Source organism: Mytilus trossulus, chromosome 3 (assembly GCF_036588685.1).
Source record: "Mytilus trossulus isolate FHL-02 chromosome 3, PNRI_Mtr1.1.1.hap1, whole genome shotgun sequence".
Taxonomy (NCBI): domain Eukaryota; kingdom Metazoa; phylum Mollusca; class Bivalvia; order Mytilida; family Mytilidae; genus Mytilus; species Mytilus trossulus.
The window spans coordinates 30,413,669-30,439,539 of record NC_086375.1 but is presented as its reverse complement, the minus strand read 5'-3'; the positions used below and the strand labels follow the sequence as shown (position 1 = coordinate 30,439,539).

General features: G+C 32.8%; 1 protein-coding gene across 2 annotated transcripts in view; it reads left to right on the top strand.

Moving 5' to 3' along the window:
* Window positions 1–25,517, top strand: part of LOC134711221 (interferon-induced protein 44-like) — a 46,591-nt gene extending 21,074 nt beyond the window's left edge. For both annotated transcript variants that reach the window (XM_063571690.1, XM_063571689.1), the window contains exons 2-7: window positions 15,813–16,345; window positions 20,269–20,330; window positions 23,108–23,305; window positions 23,687–23,833; window positions 24,575–24,746; window positions 25,173–25,517. In XM_063571690.1, the coding sequence (XP_063427760.1) occupies window positions 15,823–16,345; window positions 20,269–20,330; window positions 23,108–23,305; window positions 23,687–23,833; window positions 24,575–24,746; window positions 25,173–25,483 (1,413 nt within the window). In that variant the 5' untranslated portion in view covers window positions 15,813–15,822 and the 3' untranslated portion in view covers window positions 25,484–25,517. The remainder of the gene's footprint in view (window positions 1–15,812; window positions 16,346–20,268; window positions 20,331–23,107; window positions 23,306–23,686; window positions 23,834–24,574; window positions 24,747–25,172) is intronic.
* The last annotated feature ends 354 nt before the right edge of the window (window positions 25,518–25,871 follow it).

The window sequence follows — 25,871 nt, the reverse complement described above, 5'->3', positions numbered from 1 at the left end:
GAAACTTATTATGGATCCGGACTTGGAAAAAAACATCATAAATACTCAATAACTCAAATATGAAATTTTGAATCATCACCAAAAAGTATACAGATATTAAGATTAATGTAACTAAGAAGTGTTTTAAAAAAGTTTAAAGCCATTATCAAGAATTGTTTTTGAGATACAGTGTGACATGTGAAAAAAACACCCCCCAGTGGGCACTCAACGTTGAGACAACGTTGAAATTTGGTTGAAATATGGTCGTGACGTTGATCGACCTAAATTCAACGTTGATCTAACGTCATGGTATTCAACGTTGACTTCACAACGTTGTTTCAACGTTGAATTTACGTCGTTAAAATCAACGTTTAAACAACAACGTTAATTCAACGTTGGGTTAACGTCAGTCAATCGCGACAGAAAAATACTATTGTCAGAATTGAAGGGTACAGATATTTTGGATGAGCAGATCGAACAAGGAGCAGTGCTGCAGTATTATAAACGATTGAATAATAAGTGTCTAATCTAGAATTTATAATACTTATAAGGGGGTCCACTGACTGCCATAAACGTGAGGGGGTTTCCTCCTGTCATGCTTCCATGATCTATATATAATCAATCATTTTTTCCCACAAAAAGGGGGTAGGCCGAATTGTTTATGCATGAAAAGGAGTTTTGGACAAGAACATGTGGTCAGGAGACATCACTAATAACAAAAAAATTATTGTTTATACATGGAAAGGAGTTTTGGACTAGAACAAGTGTTCAGGAGACATCACTAATAACAAATCGGCTTTTTCAAATAAATTTTGTTTTGTGTTTATTTAAAAAAAAATCAATTCTATCCAATTTTTAAGAAGATCTAATTTTGGTTTGATAATTCTCTATATTTTGGGAGATCTCAAAACCTGTTCATGCTAATTTATGTATATCTGTATAAATATGATATATTCTTAGTTTATATTTTTAAAATCAAATCGATTTTTTTAATTGCTTATATTCAATTAAATAAATAGGTGAAATTATTTGGTATATTTATTTAATTATTTTTACCGACTGATATTATATATATAAACTTAAAATATCATCGATGTACAATGTAATCATAATAATAGAGAAGTTTTTTAATTTTCGCGGTTTTCAACTGGAGTTCGGAATATTTACATTTGGATGCGCACGCAAGCACGCGCACCTCTTTTTAACATCCGTTTAGAAAAATTTGAAAGTCATCCTCGAGAAATTATCGCACCAGACTGATAAACAAATAGTGAACAACTGCGTCTAAGGAATATAAAGAAGATAGAAGACTTTTCTGTATAAACCTCGATATTAGCGTAAGTCTATTTTACAGTTTAATTAACGAGGAATCATAATATAAAGTTATAATAAACAAACACATTCAAATTATTTATCAGATTATCTGCATGTTTACCTTCACAGAAATTATGACAAGGTCTTATCTTACTGTATCTGATTCAGTTTCATGTCAAAACAGTTTAATGATTTGATTGCATATATCCTCTAATTAGCAAACTAACATAAAACATATCTAGCCATGCACAGAGTCAGCAATATCAGAAAAAAGGGGGAGGGGTGCCAGCAACTCGATATGGTGTGTCTGACACACATATAAATGGTCTGCTCTTAAACACTGATTTTTCATAAAATATCTCTCATCTTTGATAGTTTTATCTGTATATGAACATTATGGTTATTGCAAAACACAGATCTGGTTTATAGGATTCATGCTTTGTCTTGTTATTGATGCAAGCTGGTACAATTGTTTCAAATGAACATGTTGTTTTTTATGATATATAATAATTGTTTTATAATTGGTGGAATTTGATAACATTTCAGGCTTGTAAAAGTACACAACTTTATTTATGTAATTCAAATTTATGTTATTTCTTTTCCATGCTTTCAGATGCTGTTCTAGTCTGCCACAAAGAGACACCAGAATCCAAAATATACGAGCAGTGATCAGGACATTTGAAGTGTGCCACACAGAAAGCAGAAGGAGTTTCTAGGCCAAAAGAATAAATCATTAAAACAAAATAAATTTTTCATTTTAAAAACTTCTTTTTTTTTTAAATTTCTACAGTTAATTTAGTGCCAGTAAAAAAGGCAGGGAAATTTAGAAATACGTTATTTGGTGCATCTTTTTTTTCCGGTTTACTCAATTGTATCAGGTGTATAGATAATGGTTGAATGAGTAAACAGCTGGGTGATGGTATGGTTTGTTCCAAATGCCTTCAAGATAAATTTAAAAAAACATACGGTATACCCTCAAAAAGTCAAATTTCAGATAAACAAGTAGCAATAAAAAAGAAAACCAGATGCTCCGCAGGGCGTAGCTTTATACGACCGCACAGGTTGAACCCTGAACGGTTGGGGCAAGTATGGACACAACATTCAAGCTGGATTCCGCTCTAAATTTGGATTGTGATTAAATAGTTGACACAGCATAGGTTTCTGACACAAAATGAATGTATTCAAATGAACTTAAAATTTTTGTTTTCTCTTAGAGCAATTCACTATGCTGTTGAATATTAATCCTCTCAAAAAAATGTTTGAAGAAATTTTCTTTTTATTTATGAAATTTCAAATGAGAAAAATTGAACCCAATTTTTTAATCACATCCCCCTTTCCCTTATTCCAAAACTAATTTCAATTAAAATATTCTAATGGAGTTTGCAACAATTACTACTCATTTAAATACATCATAAAATATTAAGATGTAAAAAAACTGCTTGTTATCACTGAATGGTAAAGATTATTTAAATTTATCAGTTGGTAGTAAAAAGTGAATATACATTGTATATTGTATATAACAAAGATTTAAGTTGATTCTGGACAAAGAAAGATAACTCCAATTAAAAAAAAATCTTGCAGATATTTCTTGCTTACTATACTGGACAAAGAAAGATAACTCTTAATTAAAAAAAAATTTGCTATTTCACAATATTGTGAAATTAGATATTTCTTGCCATTGCACAATACTGTGCAATTGAAAAGACTTGCTATTGCACAATACTTAATATAATAATTTTAGATCCTGATTTGGACCAACTTGAAAACTGGGCCCATAATCAAAAATCTAAGTACATGTTTATATTCAGAATATCAAAGAGACCCAAGAATTTAATTTTTGTTAAAATCAAACTTAGTTTAATTTTGGACCCTTTGCACTTTAATTTAGACCAATTTTAAAACTGGACCATAAATTAAGAATCTACATACACAGTTAGATTTGGCATATATCAAAGAACCCCAATTATTCAATTTTTGATGAAATCAAACAATGTTTAATTTTGGACCTCGATTTGGGCCAACTTGAAAACTGGGCCAATAATCAAAAATCTAAGTACATTTTTAGATTCAGCATATCAAAGAACCCCAAGGTTTCAATTTTTGTTAAAATCAAACTAATTTTAATTTTGGACACTTTGGACCTTAATGTAGACCAATTTGAAAACGGGACCAAAAATTAAGAATCTTCATACACAGTTAGATTCGGCATATTAAAGAACCCCAATTATTCAATTTTGATGAAATCAAACAAAGTTTAATTTTGGACCCTTTGGGCCCCTTTTTCCTTAACTGTTAAGACCAAAACTCCCAAAATCAATACCAACCTTCTTTTTGTGGTCATAAACATTGTGTTTAAATTTCATTGATTTCTATTTACTTTAACTAAAGTTATTGTGCGAAAACCAAGAATAATGCTTATTTGGGCCCTTTTTTGGCCCCTAATTCCTAAACTGTTGAAACCAAAACTCCCAAAATCAATCCCAACCTTTCTTTTGTGGTCATAAACCTTGTGTCAAAATTTCATAGATTTCTATTAACTTAAACTAAAGTTATAGTGCGAAAACCAAGAAAATGCTTATTTGGGCCCTTTTTGGCCCCTAATTCCTAAAATGTTGGGACCAAAACTCCCAAAATCAATACCAGCCTTCCTTTTATGGTCTTAAACCTTGTGTTAAAATTTCATAGATTTCTATTCACTTTTACTAAAGTTAGAGTGCGAAAACTAAAAGTATTCGGACGACGACGACGACGACGACGACGACGACGACGACGACGACGACGCCGCCAACGTGATAGCAATATACGACGAAAATTTTTTCAAAATTTGCGGTCGTATAAAAAGACAATAAAAAAGAAGTAAATACATGAAATTTCGGATTACAAAAACTTAAAATGAGAACATTTTATTTTAATGGTCCTGCTATGTATTCACATAAAACAAAGGAGGCTTTTGTGTCACTGTGTCAAATTTGCTGCATTTACATGATTTTGTATAAGTTGGAAAACTTTATCAACCAGAATCAAACCAGTGTGCTGTAGTATTAAGTAAGTTTTTCTTTTTTCCATTGCTTTGAGAAATTGATGCTAGAAAAGTAAGCTTTGTTAATATTGATATATTTGGTTTCGAATAAAATTTTGATATTGTAACAGTCTCTTGTCTTCGTTTCTGATTGTTATTGTCTACTATTCTCTTTTGGAGTCTCTTGTTGAGAAAGGAACTGTTGATGGACACTAACTTGAAAGTGGCTTTTTCATTACATAATTCAGGTATCTTGTTATTGTATTTGAACACGTGTCAATAAGGATTAATGTACACCCAAAAACCATCACTTCAACCAACCTACAAATGACCCAACTACAACCTAGCTCGACCTGATTTCAACCTAAACCAGACCTGATTTCAACCTAACTCGACCTGATTTCAATCTAAACCCGACCTGATTTCAACCTAAACCCGACCTGATTTCAACGTCACTGGACCCGATTTCAACATGTTATCAACGTCAATACAACGTTGAAACTGAAACGTTGATTCAACGTCAGAATTTCAACGTCATTACAACTTTCAAAACTAACCCAAGTTTCAACGTTGTAACAACGTTGAAGACTGACTTTGGATCAACGTTGATACAACGTTTTGTGCCTGGTGGGCCCCCTGTTTAAGTTACAATGTGCCGTAACTCAAAAAGTTTTAATCTTATTTTCACCAAAAAGTATACAGATCATGTGACCATCATAAGAAACAACTATATTAAGTTTCATGAAATTTGGATAAGTCGTTCTCAAGTTATGGTGCCACATGTTTACGCTGGACAGACAGACAGACACCTGACATTTGTATTCCATAATACGTCCCGTCTTTGACAGACGTATAAAAAGCAGTACTAAGCGTGCATGTTACGCTAGAAACATATTCAAAGAATAAAGTTTTATAACTTCTTAATGTCATATCCAATATTTATCAAAACCTAAAGGGGAGTTACATGTGTCTTACTTCCTATATTTTTCGTGGATGTCAATACACCTAATCGCTATTTATTCCATACCGGATAAATTCTAAAATTACACAACTTTTTCATCCAGTTGAAGCTATCTGGGGGCCGTTGAAACAATTCACCATGCACAATACTTTTTAATGAGACCCGTTTTAACTTATTGTAAATACTTTAAACAAAATATTTTTTACTTCAATTTTCAATTTCGAAAAATAGTGGATCATACTCTATTAAAGTTTCTTGATGATCGCTTTCTAAAGTTTTTCCTCCGTCAGCTCTCTAGTAAAAAAACCTTTATTTTCAGTCGCATGACCCAAACAGAAAGTTTTACATACAGTGTATGACTGTTTTTCCCAGATTGGACTAAATAGCGATAATTAAATAAAGTGTAATTTCCGGGATTGTTGAAATCTTGCATATTCATCCCTATCTGATTTTGTGGTTTTAACAATCCAGACAGACAAATAGCAATAAGGTGTTTAGGAAAACATGACCTAAAACCTCCTTCATATAAGACAAAAAACATGGGAACTCATACTGAATGGTCAAATGTGTTCAATATGAAAATTTCAGTTAAGATGGTAAAATCACAAATCAGCCGTTAATGTAAATGGACTATAAGTATGACTTTTGAGCAAATTTAAAGGGAAATGACGGGGAAGGGGCAAATTAGCTTTCAAGGGGAGCAAATGCTGTTTAAATTGGTAAGCGGGTTTTAAATATAGAGGGAAAGTGGAGTGATCTTTTTGGACTTTAGTTACATGTTAATATAACTTATGTAGACTTACCTTCTTATTCTATAGACTATTAAAAAAAAAACACACACAACTCGGAACTATTTCTAATTCACTTGGACTACTGATATGCAAATCTAAAAACAAAAAGAAAAATATCATAAAATAGTGATTGAAAGATTCATAACACTTTGAAAGGATAATTCAGACACGTGACGTGTTACACGGGGAGCATGTTTGTTTACAAATAATAATGTCACGTGATCGCTCACTGACCTCGCATGCTGCATCGCCCTTACAATTCACTAATACATGTACATAACCATTTTCATGCAAACATGCAACGTGAATGTGATTGGTTATCAAATAATACAAAAATAATGCATGAACCGTTGAAGAAGAAAATATTTCATCAAATAGATTGGATTTTCACTTTCGACACGAATAGGTCGAGTTGACATTCCTGTCATCGGAGATAGTATTGAGATAAACGGGATAAAACGGACCGTCAAAAAGGTCTGGAGAAGCACATCAGTAGTACCTTAACATAAATAAGTAATACTTACCAACATTTCTCTAATTGATAACCTATAGAACTGAAATTTCACAAAAATACCGGTAAATAATTTTGTTGTGATGCTGGTAAATTGGCGCTAAATAAATATTCTTACTCCTATTGCTTCATGTAAAAAAAAATGTATAGAATTGAATTCGACTACAGTTCAGAATAAAAAAACGTGCATATGCAAAAGCCAGGTAATATGTTAATGATAAAGTGTGTATAAATTTTCGTTAACGAAGTTACCCGTATACTTCACCAAGAATTACATTTGAGCGCAAAGTTCTGTATGTGTGATTTGATTGGTTTATGTAACATAATTTAGACTGGGATCCTGACTAATCTTGACCTTACGAAGCGCAGCTAGATTGGGCCGGATCCCAGGCTAATGTAACATCGTAGAACTCAGGGGGGTAACGGATTTTTTTGCGTTGCTATTAGATGATTGAGGCCATCTATTTTTATTGCGGGTTCCACATATTTAAATCGGAATTATAGAAAAAAATGGAATGTTGTGAGCAGAATCAAAACAGAAATGATGAACACTGCAACATTTCCAGCAAAATATAAATAGGATGGAGGATCTGTGTATTCACATTATTTGTAAAACTCTCCTTATTCATGTGAAGCGTGTGCTTTACATCGAGGCTTATTCTTTACATCGAGGCTTATTCTTTACATCGAGGCTTATTATGCTAACCATTGACGCCACAGTACTTCAACCAATCAGACAATGTTTATTTGGGGCATTCGATCGATTTTAACTCAGATTTTGGAATATTTCAATCGAAATTATAGAAAAATGGAATGTTGCTGGTACATTTAAAATAGAAAATGATGAATACTTTTAGCTAAAGATAATTTGGATGGGGGTTCTGTGTATTCACATTATTTGCACAACTCTCCTTACTGATGCCATATTTTGGAATTTCCGTGACCTAAATGGTTCGCGAAAATTAATATTTTTATATATAGTATAGTAATAAGGTCAATATATAGTGTGAGTTTACTTTGAAACAGTCCTAATTAAGGATTTTTAGCCCAACTGACACAGATTTTGAAAAATGGGCGGCCCCAAACTAAATAACGTTTAATATGTATAAAGTATATGTATTAACAATATCAATATATGTAGCGTCATTAAGTTGGCAATCACCATGGGCTTCTCCTAAATCCGCCTCTATGATATCAGGCAGTTATGTTTCTCGTTTGATATGGTTTGCATTTGCTCAGTATTAAAGGTCATACGGTGAACTATAGTTGATAACTTTTTCGTCATTTTGTTTCTCTGGTGAAGAGTTATATAACTGGTTATTATTCCACATTTTCTTATTTTTATAAAGTTATTCTATTCCCTTTACTCCAGTCGCTACTTTAACAAAAATCTTCAGATCTTATCTGAGATTACCAAGCCGTCAAGCAGGACAAAATCTGCATTAGTCATCACATCCAGAAATGTTGGGCCCTAAATAACAGTTTTTACAAGGTAAATTTTTGGCAATGTCGGTCTTCAATAGTACATAATAAAAACTGTTTACAGCAAAAAATATCAGCAGGATCATTTTTTATATGTTAATTGTAAAATGATATAGATTATCCATCGACTCTTTATAAGAGCTACTGCTCTTTTACATGTATGGCTGCTTTTACCCATTATTGAACTTTTAGCTATCATCTTGAAAAACACATATAATTTTCAATATCTTGACCCTAAACAAAAACTGATATGGTTAATGAATAATGAAGATGAGAATTTATTATCAGAATTATGCATGTTCATTAAGAAATATGAAAAGTTTTAATGGGATTTATTTCCCTCTACTACTTGTAATTTGAACTTTATATTTTCTCCATAGTGAGTTCTAGAGCACCGTCCCTTGATGAATATTGTCCAGTAGCAATGTTAACCCTTGCTATTGTGCATTAGTCATGAGGAGAATCACTATTGGAGTAATCTCATGTATCTGTAGCTAGTTCTGAAGGATCCCCCCTTGATGACCTTTGCATTGTTGTGATGAAGTCCCTCACTACTGTGCACTGGTCATGAGGAGAACTACTGCAGATTGAGATACTATATTCCCGGTTCTATTTTTGCTATATTTTTTAGTTTTTACGTATTTTAAAATAAACTTAATATATCCTTTTAATATCAAATCGGCCTCATTGCACTCAATGTCTCTTACTATAATTATATCCTACATTGCTCATATTATCAATTTATTATTTGTGTATTACTTATTGTGTATTTCACTAATGTTTATATAATCATTGTATTATGATGTTTTTGTATCTTGCCTGACAAGGGCCCATGATTGGAAAATAAAATAATGTCTAATGTCTAAATGTCATACAAGATACAAGATAGAGAGAAATATCAACAACCGAAAATGATCAGCATGACAAAGATATCAAATTAAGTTACAAGGCCGAAATCGTTTTTCGACTTTTTTATTATTGTCCTACAGTGTTAATTTTACTAATTTTTCTTTGTATTAATCTTCAAAAGTTAAGAAATAAAGGGAAACTAAGTAACAAGACAAGACATACAATTGAGTCTACAAGGCCGAAATCATTTTGAGACTCCTTATCGTAGAAATTGTTGCTCTAAAATGACAATTGTGTAATTTTTGTGTTCTTATCTACTTAAATTGAAATTATAATAGAAAAACATGCGAACAAAATAAAATACAAAACAAGACAATATCAACATCAGATTTGTGATTAAGATTGTTAAAAACATAGTGAATGTAGTAAATATTGCATTTAATCATTTAATGCAGTTGGCTATATGTGCTATTTCTGTCCCTCGGGAAGCCACTGCTGATTCAATTCTAGCCCATACTCTTTTATGCCATAATGAAGTAGGAAAAACGTTTAGTATTCGCCCAGAGACATTTTGACGAGAAATTAGGAACTACAGTTTTGCACTTTTGGGATATGGTATATTGCTAGTCCCCCTCCATTTTATCAACAAACAAACACATTAAAACCTTTGAAAGAAATTAAAATATCTACTTACCACAATACCTGACTCGACAGCTGCTTCGTTTTCAATATCTTTAACAGGTATATGTTTATATTAATAGGTTATGCATATTGTTGTCAGCTATAAGGGCGTTTTTCAATAGAAATGTGAATTTCAGCCTAAAAAAAATGAAAAATCAACTTGTCGAAATTTTTATTTCTAGATTTATTTTGAATACCTCTATTATAGACCTGTTTGTAAATAAAAAGTGCATTCTTAAATATACTCTTTAAAATGATATCGTTTTCATAATTTATGTACTGTTTCGAAGGCGGCATTTGTCCACTATGAAATTGCTTTGAAACGCACATCCTATTGTATTTTAATGTCTCCTATAGACATTCCAGTTTGTTTTACTTTATAAACTAGAAAGATCTCATTTGTTTCTGAATTTGAGAATCATTTTATAACGATACAATACAATACAAAGTTTTTTATTGTCAATTATGACGCCCAATAATTTCAGACGTATGCGGTCACCTATTGTCTCGACCCCAAGCCTTTTAAGATCTTCATCCGTTAGAAAGTTAAAGCTATCATCTTCAACTTTTTCATCTAGGAATTTTTGATATAAAGTACCTAAATCTACTTTATATAGTGACACTCTTAATCTAGCAGACGACATTTTGTTGCATATCGGTGTCCAGGAAAAAAACGTCCGTCAAAAATATCCGCGTCCGTTTTTTTCCGACAATTTCCGTTATTGACTTCCCGACTTTTACTACATCATCATAATGTATACAACCACTGAACATAAAGTTGAACGAACCGAATATAATATCGATGCTTTTACTGAACATAATGAATAATCTACTGAATATAAAGAAACCGGGACTACTGAAGATATTACATAATTTACTGCAAATAATATTGAATCTACTGAACATAATGTCGAATGTACTGAACATAATGAGAACTGTACTGAACATAACGTCAGAAGTACCGAACATAATTCAAATACCACTGCATATAATAATGAAACTACTGAACATAATAACCAAAGCACCGAATATAATGTAAAAACTACTAAACATAATGTAATAACTACTGAACATAATAGGATATCTACTGAACATAATATACATACTACTGAACATAATGGATAAAGCACCTAACATATTCAGCAATCAACATCAGAAGACAGTCATGGCGTTCCATACAAGTGATTACATATTGATTACATTGATTATACAGATTAGACAGTACTTCACATATGAACGTTCAACTCATGTTACGTAGTAGACATTTGATGAGTGTCGTAGTGGACAAAACCGTTTCGATCGTAGTGAACAAAAAGTTTCGTAGTTGACATGAACCCTATTTCATGTTGATAAAAACATACTGAAAATTACATGAAACTAATCTTTGTTATTTGTTTTGTACGAATGTAATTGAAAAAAGACAAAATATCCAATATTTGTTTCGTAGGTGACCGTTTTGTAGTGGACATATTTACATGTTGTATCCCCCCACCCACAATCCCTATATTGCAATAGTAACAAAAATGATTCCATTCATCAAAGCACGTACTTTACTGTACACTGATATTTTTTTCATAATTTTAAAACCGGATACTGAAGGAGATTTGAACCGTTGCGTAGTGGACATTAACAATCCCATATAGTATAAAAAAAATCTGTTTGTAGATCTATTACCATTTGATACACACAACTTACTTATATTTTTGGGGGGATCAAGAAATATTTTAGTTTCAATTTTATTTTGAAATTTCTGCTAGTTTTCACCTCTACAGTTTATGGCGACGGCAGATATAGGTAAAAACTTTACAGCCATTTTTTTCTCAAATGTAGCATGTTTTTGTCAATAGTAACTCAGCTGCAAGGTTTTTCTATACCATTACATCATATTTGAATCGTAACGATGCACTGGCATTGTCTAAGCGCTTTGAAAATTGCCGTTGAAAAATTCGGGATGATAATCGTAACTCTATGGATATTTCTTGTTTGATAATCGTTATTTTTTTTATCGGATAATAGTAACTGAAAAATAATAAATGTGTCTTTCAGCATTTCAATGGTATGTGTGTGTTAAAATGCAAATGTTCAGTTAATTGATGACATTAACGGAAAATAAAAATAAATAAAGAAAAATGAAAAATAATCAAAATGGCATGTCCCTAGACGCCCTGTTCAACATTCTTACTCAATGTTTGCAAGAGATATTATTAATAACATAAGGGTCTTACAAAAGAAGTTCTTGTTTTATAACGGCAGTTAAATTGGTAAAAAAAAGCACATCAAATGGACCAAGTGATACCGTATTTTTGTTAGACCAATCATGATTTACCAATTATTTTCACAACTATACAGAAAATCGGTCCAGCGAAATTTATCTGTAAGACAAGATTTTGGCCCTAGCAAGTTTCAATTCAAAACAAATAAAATTGAGAAAGGAAATGGTGAATATGTCAAAGCGACAACCACCCGACCATAGAGCAGACAACAGCCGAAGGCAACCAATGGGTCTTCAATGTAGCGAGAATTCCCGTACCCGTAGATGTCCTTCAGCTGGCCCCTAAAAATATGCATACTAGTACAGTGATAATGGACGTCCTTGTTTATAACACTCGTTTTATACGTTGCATCTTTTAATAAAATGATTTTCAATTGTTTTCTTGTCACTGGTGGTAGATTTCGTTTCTAAGAGGTGATATAACCCTATCAGCGCGTATGTAGGAGTTTCAGTGATCGACTGATACCCGTAGGTGTCCTTCAGCTGGCCCCTAAAACTATGCATAATAGTACAGTGATAATGGACGTCATACTAAACTCCGAATTATACACAAGAAACTAAAATTTAAAATCATACAAGACCAACAAAGGCAGAGGCTCCTGACTTGGGACAGGCGCAAAATTGCGGCGGGGTTAAACATGTTTATGAGATCTCAACCCTCCCCCTATACCTCTAGCCAATGTAGAAAAGTAAAAGCATAACAATACGCACATTAAAATTCAGTTCAAGAGAAGTCCGAGTCCGATGTCAAAAGATGTAAGAAAAGAAAATTAATAAAATGACAATAATACATAAATAACAACAGACTACTACCAGTTAACTGACATGCCAGCTCCAGACCTCAATTAAACTGATTGAAAGATTATGTCTCCATCATATGAATATTAGGCACAATCCCTCCCGTTAGGGGTTTAGTATCATACTATCATAAAATATATGAGAAGAACATAACCTGTGTCTTGTTGCATATACTCAGTTTTAAGCAAAAATGCCAGGTGATCGAGCAACAAGTTCGACAATATGTCATATCATATAATTGTCTTAGAACAAGGTTGTTGTGAAATATTTAAATAAAAAAAAGGCAAAGAAGATCTTAAAATTATATAATTTTGTATAGCCCTCACGGCTGGTAATCTACACACGCAGAACATTTGGTTCTGCAATGAAAACCGTGAAAGGATCTTCCGGTTGTGCTTGAGTGGAGTAATTATCGCCGCTTCAAAAGGTATATACATGTCTAAATCGTAATTTTCTTATTCAACTGATCGAAGTATCGAAAATCAGAGAATGCTTAATATGCTGTGGTGAATACTTTAACGAAGTGATAAATGTATCACTTATTGTTGTACGTGGAGTTGAACTCCTACAAAATTAGTTGCCCTACGAGAAATGGCATAAAAAAGTGACATTTAAATTTTGAAATGGTTATATTAACAGATCTTCAAGTTCAAATGTACTTTTTTTACGGTCAATGGGTATGAATGTCGGCGTGTTCGCTGTCCGATATTGATAGACGTCTGAATAAATCTAAAAACTACATTTTTACATTATTCTGTGCGTGAGGGGATCGGTTCTGATTAAGGACATCGTGTATGCGTGATGGGTCTTTATATCCAAGCTTTGAGTTGTTGAAAGTTGCTAAAATTGTTTAGATTGTTCATGAAAAAAAACCACATTTGAGTGCATAAATTAAATATGAGATAGAATTTTGAAATTAATTGTGGTAAGATAGGTTTTATGATATCTTTTGAAGTAGAATTAAGAATTTTACTTAAGGTGGTATGGGAGTCTTAAATAAAAATGATAGAATTTGTTCATACTTTGCCAAAACGTAGTATCTATTGTTTTATGATCAAAAATGAAATAAAAATGGTAGGTCACCGCGTATTTTCTCAAGCTACAGGTTGTGACCAAATGACACATTTTTTATAGATTACATAGGAAAAAACACCATTTTGTGATTAAAAACTAAACAAAATGATAGAATTGTGAAATACATTAGGGAAAGATAGCTTTCAAACAATGCTTTGGGAATATCTAAAGAAAACATAGGATCACCGTACTTTTTTCCGGCTAAAATAGGAAAATTCCATCATAGAATCCTTCAGAAAAATGGACTGTTTTAGAGTTACCTCCCCTTAAAACTCCAATTTAAAACAGTTAAAAACAAGAATATGTCTTAAGTACACGAATGACCCACTCGCACTATCATTTTCCATGTTCAGTGGACCGTGAAATCGGGGTAAAAACTCTAATTTGGCATCAAAATTAGAAAGATCATATCATAGGTAACATGTGTACTAAGTTTGAAGTCGATTGGACTTCAACTTCATCAAAAACTACCTTGACCAAAAACTTTAACCTGAAGCGGGACAGACGGACGAACGAACAGACGGACGAACGGACGCACAGACCAGAAAACATAATGCCCCTCTACTATCGTAGGTGGGCATAACAACCAAAAATAATCAACGCTTGTGAAAATATTAAGACTTATAAGTTTTATTCTGATAAATTTGTTCTTTTAAATGAAAATTCACATTAGATAATCTGCATTCCTGAATTTATTTGGCTAACTTGATAGAAAATCTGGACCTTAGATTCTCTGTTTTTTTACAATCAAAGATGACGGAAGACAGCAATACCACCTTAAATATTTTGATTTATACAATAAACCACCAATTCTGTTGGTGAGCCGATTTGGGCAAATAATCGGTTTAGTTTTTTGCCCAAATCTCAGATTTTGAGTCAGATTTACAACTTATTGTTTATGTACTTAAAGAAAAGATCGACACAATGGAAAAATGAAAATTTTGAGAATGGGCTCAAACGTCATACGCCCAATAATCCGCAATTGTTTCTTATATGAATTAACAAGCCCATGAGTTGCAAATCTGTTTAAAAATTTTAGTTTTTACTTGTAGCAAGACTGAAACAAAATCGTTGACACAATTTTTTCTTTTTATTCTTCGTAACACATATTATGAAACTTATCTTTCCACAATCTATTTCATTTGTTGCACACAAATGAACAATCTTACCAAAATTAAGACAATTTTCAACAACTCATAGCTTGGATATAAGAATATGATTTCACGTTCCCTCTAGCATCCACAATGTCCTCGATCGGAACCGATCCCCTCACGAATAAAATAATAAAAAAATGTAGTTTTTAAATTTATTCAGACGTCTATCAATACCGGACAGCGAACACGCCGACATTCATACCCATTGACCGTAAAAAAAGTACATTTGAACTTGAAGATCTGTTAATATAACCATTTCAAATTTTTTTATGCAATTTCTCGTGGGACAACTAATTTTGTAGGAGTTCAACTCAACGTACAAAAGTAAATGATACATGTATCTCTTTGTTAAAGTATTCACCACAGCATAGCATTCTCCAATTTTCAATTTATCGATCAGTTGAATAAGAAAATTACGATTTAGAAATGCATATACCTTTTGAAGCGGTGATAAGTTGAAGATCCTTTCACGGTTTTCATTGAAGAACCAAATATTCTGCGTGTGTAGATTACCAGCCGTGACCCTGTCAGTTAAATGTTTAAGTGAAAATTTAACATGCACGGACTATACATAATGTTTATTTTGACGAACATAGTATTATTATCTAAAACAATATGAGGTTGTGAGGGTGGTGTTGGTGGTGTGGTGGTTATAAACCTTTCGCCATAACCATGAAATGTTTAATGAGATATTGAAAAAAACCTGCACTGATTCAAAGCTTAAGTCTTTCTTTGGCGATGTATGTATTCGTATATTCATTCTCACTTTGTTTGGAAAAAAATAAAATGTTTACTATTGTTTGCACAAATATTTGTTCTGCCATCACCAGGTTTCTTTTTCTAATTTCATCTTACATTGGTTCTACAGCGTTTTGATCATCTGCACGAAAAAAACATTACTCATTGGTAATTCAATTATATCTTCAGATTCTTCAGAATGTCAGTACAATTCAAAAAGAGTGATCAAGAAGAAATGAACAAATGGCTAAGTGGGAATAAACAATTCACATGTTTGTTCAGAGCAACCAGAGACGGCTGTGATGCTACAAAATTCCACAGCCTTTGCAATAACAAAGGTCCAACGGTGACTATTATATACAACACTAACAACTCTGTATATGGTGGATATACCTCCGTAAGTTGGGCTAATACTGAAAATTGGCAAACAGACGGACAGGCTTTTTTGTTTCGGCTTTATCAAAATGGAAATTGGAAGCCAGTTCAACTGCCTGTTATTGATCCGTCACACTCTATTTACGATGCTTCGAGCCAAGGACCTACTTTCGGCAGCGGTCATGATTTCTTAGCATTTGCAAGCACAACTATCTGGAATGGTACATATTTTCAGTCCGACGGTTATGTAACTCCAGGAAACGCATACTCTGCAAACGGAGAAACGTCAGATTCTATAACAGGTGGAAGTAAACAATTAAAAGAGATTGAAGTTTACTTGGTAGAAGGTAAGACAAAGGATTGACATATATCAAACCTAACTGGCTTTATAGAGTCGATATAAATATGAGGTAAAAGGGGCAATGTTAGTTTGTTTAGTTTTGCTATTTAAATTTCCTCTCCATTTATTGTCGTTTAGGAAAGGTTTGGTTACAATTGGCCCGGTAGTTTCAGAGAAGATTTTTTTTTTCAAAGTACGTATCAATGTTCTCATTGTAACGGCACAGTTTCCACGAATTCCAATAAAAGCATGGACATTTCAATTTGTCTATTTGGGACCTAAAGCGAATGCTTTGCCAAAAATATTTTTTACATTATTTGAGTTATTAACAAATAAACTATGATCTGACTTAAAATTCAATGAGACTAACACTGTGCTCTTTGTTTCCTAGGTTTGATTTTATTTGCAATGAAGAAGATTAATTTTGTCTTGCCATTGTTGATTTAAAATTTTGTAATTAGCTACGTTCACAATTAATATAGTTTTGTCATTATTTAATATATTTTTTTTCATTTCTCGATGTGGTTTCACCATTATCTAATGTAGCTGTGTCATTATGCAATGTGGTTTAACATAACTTGACTTAACGTAGTTGTTTCATTGCATGATGTTCTTTTATTATTTCGTAATGATGATTTTCCAATTCTTATATATAGCTTTAACATTACGATGATTTTACACTTCAAGATGTGTTTGTTTCAATATTTGGCCCATTTTGGCCCCTATATACTCCTAAACTGTTGGTACCATAACCCCAAAAAATAAATCCCAACTTTCCTTTTGTGTGTCAAACCTTTAGTCTTAGATCCATGATTTTTTTTTATAGTTGTTAGTGGCTTTGAACTAGCTGTCAGATAACTGCGAGCACTCTCAGATCTGTTCATTGTGTCTTTTGTGTCGGGATGTATAAGTACCCGGTACCGTCCACTTGTATTTTTGTCCATCTGATGAGTTACGCCTTTTTCAACTGATTTTTATAGTTCGTTCTTATGAAGTTATGTTGTACTGTTATACCACTGTCCTAGGTTAGGGGAGGGTCGGGATCCCGCTAACATGTTTAACCCCGCCACATTATTTATGTATGTGCCTGTCCAAAGTCAGGAGCCTGTAATTCAGTGGCTGTCGTTTGTTTATGTATTACATACTTGTTTTTCGTTCATTTTATTTATATAAATAATGCCGTTAGTTTTCCCGTTTGAATTGTTTTACATTGTCTTATCGGGGCCTTTTATAGCTGACTATGCGGTATGGGCTTTGCTCATTGTTGAAGGCCGTACGGTGACCTATAGTTGTAAATGTATGTGTCATTTTGGTCTTTTGTGGATAGTTGTCTCATTGGCAATCATATCACATCTTCTTTTTTATATTCTGGTAAAAAGTTATGAAGAAGAGATGAATTAGGGATTTAGGGAAAATGCAAATATTGAATTCCAAAATAAAAGTACATTTCTATATTAAATAGATATAATTGTACAACAATTAGTGTTTCTGATGTTTATACTAGAATTTCTTGAGGAAAATGTTAAAATATGAATTCGTTTTAAAAGAAAACTAAAATTAAATATTTAAGAAATAATTGATGCAAGCTATTCTTTATTGTAGTTTTAATATGGGTAGACATTATATTCGTGATTATTTTTGATTACTCGTTGCGCACAAATATTCATCCATATTTACAATTGACAATAACGTTATAAGAAGACCCGAACGAGGTACTTACGTCAATTTTTCTTTGTATGGCCATAGTAACAGAAGTATGCCAACATGATCTATCTTTATAATTTCGTTGCCAGTGAATATTAATGTGGAGCGAGTAAACAGATGTTTCGGAGAATATCCTTTTTTTGCAAAGCGTGCACGCGTGCTGTATAGAAAAAAACTGGTGACGAAAATGATGAAGTTGAGCAGGTTTTGATATTTTCTGCCTCGGGCAAATCTGATACTGAGATCTACTCTGCATGTTTTTTTTTTGTTCATTGTTATGGTTAATTAATGCATTTTTCTCTTTTTTTAACTTTTAAACTTTTAAAAATGCAAATTATCAAAAAAAAACAAAAATATCGGCCAAATGAAATACACTAATTTTGTGATGGGTCATCATAACAGAGTGGTACTAAAAGCTGACACCCTGAAGCGACACATTACATTTCAATGAAAAAAATAACAAATAAAATATAAAACCAACAATTTTTTACGAAGAAGCTGGCATTTGGTTAATTTCTATGACAGGAATCAATTTCTATATAATTTATACGGGGAAAAAAGTCTCAAAATCTGACGCACGATAGACAAGGGAGGGGTGTTTAATAAAATTGAGCACTGGTAACCACTTCTTTTACTTGATTGAAAATGGGTCTTTGCATCGGAACTAAACACATTTATTCAACAAGAATGCGTCCAAAGTACACGGATGCCCCACTGGCACTATCATTTTCCATGTTCCATGGACCGTGACATTGGGGTCAAAAGTCTATTTTTTTTACTTTGAAATTAGAAATATCATATCATAAGCATCAAGTGTACTTAGTTTCAAGTTGATTGGACTTCAGCTTCATCAAAAACTACCTTGACCAAAAACTTTAACTTGAAAATCCCGCTTTCATTTTCTATGGTTGACCGTGAAATTGGGGTCAAAAGTCTAATTTGGCTTAAAAATTAGAAAGATCATATCATAAGCAACACGTGTACTAAGTTTCAAGCTGATTGGACTTCATCTTCATCAAAAACTACCTTGACCAAAAACTTTAACCTGCGGACGAACGAACGGACGAACGGACGAACGAACGAACGGAGCCACAGACCCGAAAACATAATGCCCCTCTACTATCGTAGGTGGGGCATAAAAACCAGTTGTTGGCATGACACGGGTTATGTTCTCCTCATATATGTTATGATGATATGATACTAAACGCCTAACGGGAAGGATTGTGCCTGATTTTCATATGATGAAATCATAATCTTTCAATCAGTTTAATTGAAGTCTGGATCCAGCTAGCATGTCTGTTAACTGCTATTAGTCTGTTGTTATTTATGTATTATTGTCATTTTGTTTATTTTCGTTGTTTACATCTTCTGACATCAGACTCGGACTTCTCTTGAATTGAATTTTTAATGTACGTATTTGTATTGTTATGCATTAACTTTTCTACTTTGGCTAGAGGTATAGGGGAGGGTTGAGATCTCGTAAACATGTTTAACCCCGCCGCATTTTGGTGCCTGTCCCCAGTTAGGAGCCTCTGGCCTTTGTTTGTCTTGTATTATTTTAATTTTAGTTTCTTGTGTACAATTTGGAAATTAGTATGGCGTTCATTATCACTGAACTAGTATATATTTGATAAGGGGCCAGCTAAAGGATGCCTCCGGGTGCGGGAATTTCTCGCTACATTGAAGACCTGTTGGTGACCTTCTGCTGTTGTTTTTTATGGTCGAGTTGTTGTCTCTTCGACACATTCCCCATTTCCATTCTCAATTTTATGATTCGGTTCCTTCCATATGAAAAATTATTTGGTGCTTACAATTATTGAAAAAGATATTTTGATACTTTTACTTCAGTATATCGTTTTTCATCACTTCGAAAGCGCCACCCTGTGTAAAAAATAGCCAACACCTTGCATGTGGCTTTCTACATATGGTGTTAGTTAACAAAAACTACGTATCGATTGGCCGTTTAGGGTCAAATTCAACATGCTTGTACTTTCTTATTTACACTCTCACATACATCTCTGTGGTCAAATGTATCTCCAGATTGAACCATTCTATTCATTGATGAATAACAAAATAAAAACTAATAATTATACTACTTCAAGTAATAATGACAATGGCTCCTATCATATCTCCTTTGCATACAACCGTTTTTTTTATATTTTCTTATATTATTTAAAATAACTGATTAATTAAGATAATTATTCAAATAATGTTTTTTTTTCTCAGATAAACCTGGCAATGCACCTCTCGAAGAACCATGGAGAAAAACTCCTAAATGGAATAAAAAGGTAAAACTGTTTTCAGCTTATGTCCATGTAAAGCCATACTTATATGGTCTTTTTGAAAATGTTGTTTGTGCTTTTTTAAGACCCTTCTACGACGAAATTTGTTTTACATGCACACCTATAAAAATTGCGGTTTTTCTCCAACGCAATCATAGGTTTACACGTAGTTTTCAATTTAGACTCGTTTATATGTTTCGTTTGGGCTTGTATCATATCTTCCCTCTGGTTTATATGATTCGTTCATCCTATATTGACTCTTAAAATTCAAGAGTTTATCTAAAAATGAGGGTACTTTTTATATGGCCTTTTAAATACCGTTTCGATCCCTTACATCACTGAAGAGACATTTATTGTCGACATCCGGATCTGGTGTACTAAAAAATATTGACACCGTATGTTTATGGCATAACATCGTGGCCTCAAGTTAATTATTTTTTGTTTAGTATTTAATTTATATTAAGATCCATTTTGTTTCATCTTGTGATCAATTTTATTTGGCAATCGCCAATGGTAGTCAGCAGGGTTAAATAACATCAGTTGTTCGACCTGTTAGTCAAATGCGTTTTGTTTAAATATACTTTTTTTTTCTCACTTTTTTGGTCTTTTGGAAAATATATGTGCTGTTTTTAGACCCTTCTACGACGAAATTTGTTTTACATGCACACGTATAAAAATTGCGGTTTTTATCCAACGCAACCATAGGTATGAACGTAGTTTTCAATTAAGACTCGTTTATATATATATATATGTACAACTCGTCTAAACATCAACCCAACATTGTTATATCTGTAAATTTGCGAAAGCAAATTTATTGTTCTTCCCTCGCCGGGATTCGAACCTATGCTACTGAGATATCGTGACACCAAATCGCCTGCACTGTAGTCGCCCCGCTAGACCACACGACCACCTGGGCTTCACAAAAATAAAGCTTTCAGTGGCCGTGTGTCACCTGTCCTTGTCAGTTTTAATCTAGCGGCGTACTACAGTACATGATATATAAGGCATGGAGATATTATTGTTACAGATCAGCTCAATTATCTATAGTAAAGGATCCTACAAATTAATGCAAGATACAGTCACAGAGAATAATTATATTTATAAGTACATCTGAGTCAGTGACAACTCTACAACAGATGTATCCATCGGATCACCAGCAATGATGGTGATACATGATTGTGTACATTATGTATATATATATATATATATACAACTCGTCTAAACATCAGCTCAATATAAATATAGTCAACTTTCAAGATGATATAAGCTTCATGCCGAAGCTTTTAAAGGAAGCTTTAAAATCAAAGACTGGCACAATCCTTTTAATATCGTAATTTTCTTGACAGAGGGTTGCTGATCACACGGAAGCTATCTAACCAAGAGTTCCTAATTGTGGTTTTGAAGTCTTCCTTTCGTAAATTCATGGAGGTCATCACGAGTTGGTTGACCATTATTGATTATCCGTTTCACAGATGCTTTCAGATATGTTCCAATTGTCGTAACTACAAGCCCATCCTCCTTTCCCCGAACGTGACCTATCGTATGAGACTGAATACCGTGCTTGAACAAATATGAGCAACACGATGGTTGCCACATGCTAAGTTTTTTTTTAAGTTTCTATGCTGTATTGTGTGTACTGGTGTTTATCTGTTTGTCTGTTGTCAGTATATTTTTGATTTGTGAGTTTAACTGTCCCTTTTGTATCTTTCGTCTCTCTTTTATTTTACTTTCCTCGATTATAAATGGTGTTCTCAGACTGAATACAGGTTGGTGACTGTCTTGAATTCTCATATTTTAATGAACTTCAAATAAAGATTACAGCATATACAGTTTTTGTCCTTTTAAGTTTAAAGGTGTTCATTTGTTTTTAAAAAATAAGTTTGATTTTCAAATATTTTGGCTCTGAGCATCACTAAAAAGACGTTCGTTGTCAAAATGCACATCTAGTGCAATACATTTGGTACTGTTAATATTATCAAGTCTGGCTCATATCTTGGCTTACATTAAGAAATCAACAATGAAGGTCGATTGATACCTACATTTATGACTAAGCTGAAGTCATCTTTTCGATAGTTTAAGAGCCGCCATGATGATTAATTTGACTAACGGAAATGTTACACCTGTGACCTGTCGTAACATAATTTCAAAGGAATTTAGCCATATATACCATTTAGAGTTCTTTGCAGGATATGCTTTCAAACTACAAACAAGAATAACACTATAAACATTCGAAAAGATCTTCAGTAAACGTCAATCAGAGAACACCATATCGACGCATGAAACAAAAAGACATCTAGAGACTTCTAGAGGTCAACAAAAAAATCTTCAATTAACAGTTAACACGTGTTTGTATATTATATAAATGTGTTAACACCACTCGAACGGGTGTATACAAAAAAATATTGAAAGTCTATTCCATTTATTATGTATGCTTTATCGATACTCATGTTTAAAATAGAATAAATTATAATCACCAACTTCTTACTTGTCAAGTTGCAAATTAATCAAGGACCTCGTCCATGCTTGTTTTTGAAACATTTTATTTTTTGTCATTGTATGGTGGATGCGTAAGATTATTGCTAGGCCAGTTTCCGTAGTGATTTAAAACTTATCATATGAAATATATACATGTCTGTTGTTGAAATCGTATGTATACCTCTATATGTCATATGAGTTTTCGTGTTGGCGGATTATTGTCTTGTTCACTCATATCCCACATATTATTTTTCTCTTAGTCATTACACAATATAAGTTATTGAAAGACTTTTTTTTTCAATTATCAGTATTTTGAAGAACTGAAGGAGAAGGTAGAAAAATACAAACCGTTAAAGGAATTAAATGTTCAACAAGCACGTGTTTTGTTGGTCGGACAAGTAGGAGCTGGGAAGACAAGTTTCTTCAATACAATTAACTCTGTTTTCCGAGGCTATATAACCAGACAGGCGTGTAGCGGTAATGCAGAGCATAGCTTAACAACTGTGGTGAGTACAAAATAAAATTAAAAAAACATTACCAGGTCACGTTATTTACCTTATTCATAAACAAGTCACTTACGGAGTTGAAAATTCGAAAGGCGATGTTTTTATAAGTGGAATACATTTTCTTCGGTTCTTCAAGTTTATGTCGAATATAATGTTGATAAACTATTTTGCGCTATAACAAAACAAAAATGATTGCAAATGCACTTGTAAGAATTTAAGCATGCTTTAGTGACTCTTTAAAATTTTTCCTAAAAAGAATATAATGTACGAGGACTTTCATTAACTTTGGCATGATGTTTAAGTATATTCTGATGATCAGTCTAAAAATCATTACTTTATCTCCGAGGCAAGAACATTTGACATATGATAATTTATTTACAGTATCGAATGTACCAAATCAGAAATAGTGCATCAGGGAAAGCATTGAATTTCAGACTACATGATACGAGAGGACTAGAAGCTGATCAGGGAATGGATGCCCATGGAACGTGCTATCTACTCGATGGTAATTTACCTGATCGTTTCCAGGTACACATATTTGTAGTAGTGACCTGTACATAAATTATAGAATTGCAAAATAGAGGGATTTGTTGAACATTAAGGGGGCTTGCGGGTCTAAATGATTTTTTTTTATTAAATATAGGATTTCGCTATATTTTTCTATAACTGAACTTTATCTTATACTTAATGGAAAAATGAAATAAAAAAATGGGGTCACCGTTCATTTACGCTCACAATCTGCCTTCAAAAGAAGCATACATTTTGGTCAATGTCCTTTTTTTCTGTTGATCTAGGAGAAATAACGGTAATATCAAAATAAAAAAAGAACTAAATTACAGAAATCGCTTAAATTTAACAATAATTTAGTTTTCGTACAGCTTATTCGAAAACAACAATAAAAAATATAGGTCACCGATGATTTAAAAAAGATATTTCAATTTTAATGCCAAAAAATGGCATTTTTGCACCAAAGGAAGATAATTTGGAGCTTTTTCAATGATATCTACATTTTAAAAGTCACCTGGGGTCAACACGAATTAATTTTTTGGAATGATTTTTGTACCATATGATAAAGTAACAACTACTAAAGGTAATTAATAAAATTTGTAATGAAAAATAAATGTTTAATTTTTTTCTAAAAATCTTATACCCGCGAGCCTCCTTAAGCTGCCAAAAGTATAATTAAAGATAATTTTTCAGATGTAGATATTACATAAAAAAAATAACGTAGTTTAAACCGGAAATCAGCAATATATATTTTCACTTTAGTTCAATCCATCAGCGCCAGTTACACCTGACATAACAGGATTTGTTGCCACCCCACAATTTGCTGATAAAATACATTGTGTTGTGTTTGTCATTGATGGCAGCACAGTAGACGTTATTCCGGAGAAGGTAATAGAAAAGATGAAAGGATTTCAGATTCACATGAATCAAAGAGGTAAACAAAAAACTTAGTTTTGTTTATAAAATTCACAATACAAGTAGTCGATGTATTGATAACAGGATTTGTAATGAATCTGCTATTGCCGATGTGTATCTTTTAACAAACAAATCGATATTTCTTGACGTTTATTGCGTAATTCATAATTAGAAATTCGGACGCTTTGTTCAGTTAAATGCTTATTTCTATACCATCGTTAGATATAGAGAAGCCGAATTAATTACAGATAGAAGAGGAAATTGTTTATAAGAAGTGTTCAAATGTTCAGATGATAACGAAGTCTCACACTGAGTTTTTATAACAAAAAGTTAATTTTTATTTTCTCAGTGTTTGCCTGCATATATATATTTTAAATCAAAATATCCATGTCCCTAGATTGAAATGAAATGTCATTGCTTACACAACTAATTATTATCTTTGCAGGCATCCCACAGATTGTATTACTTACGAAGATAGACAAAGTGTGTGAGTCTACAAGTGAAGATTTATCACAAGTTTTCTTCAGTCCTGTCGTACAAGAAACTGTAGATCGAGTTTCACAGATATTGGGACTGCCAAGATCTAATATTCTGCCAATTAAGAATTACGAATCAGAAATCGAACTTCAGGATAACGTTAACATTTTAACGTTATTGACCTTGCAGCAAATACTGAATTCGGCAGACGACTACATGTTTAATTATCTTGACCAAATTGAAGACGGGAAACTACAACAACTAAATATCAGAGAATAACTTAAACTGTTTATTCAACTGAAAGAGTTGATTATTATATTTAGCTACTGTATATTGTTATTAAAGTTGAAAGTGAAAAATAATCAAATTGCTTATTTTTTTAAGCATGTTCTATGAACAGACAGAAACATGAAGTAGATTCTATCAACTAAGTGGACCACAGGCATTCGTCTCAGAATTTAATTTCCTTAAATACCTAAATATTAAGGTATATATGAATAATATTCTGAGACAAGTGCATGTGAAGTGGACATATGATAAAAGAGGTAAACACCAACAAATGACACCTTGGACCCCAAATACCTGACGCCCTAAACCTAACATAAATGTGACACCAGCAAAACGACGAATTTGAATTTTGGTTTATTAAGGCGCCACTTATAACATA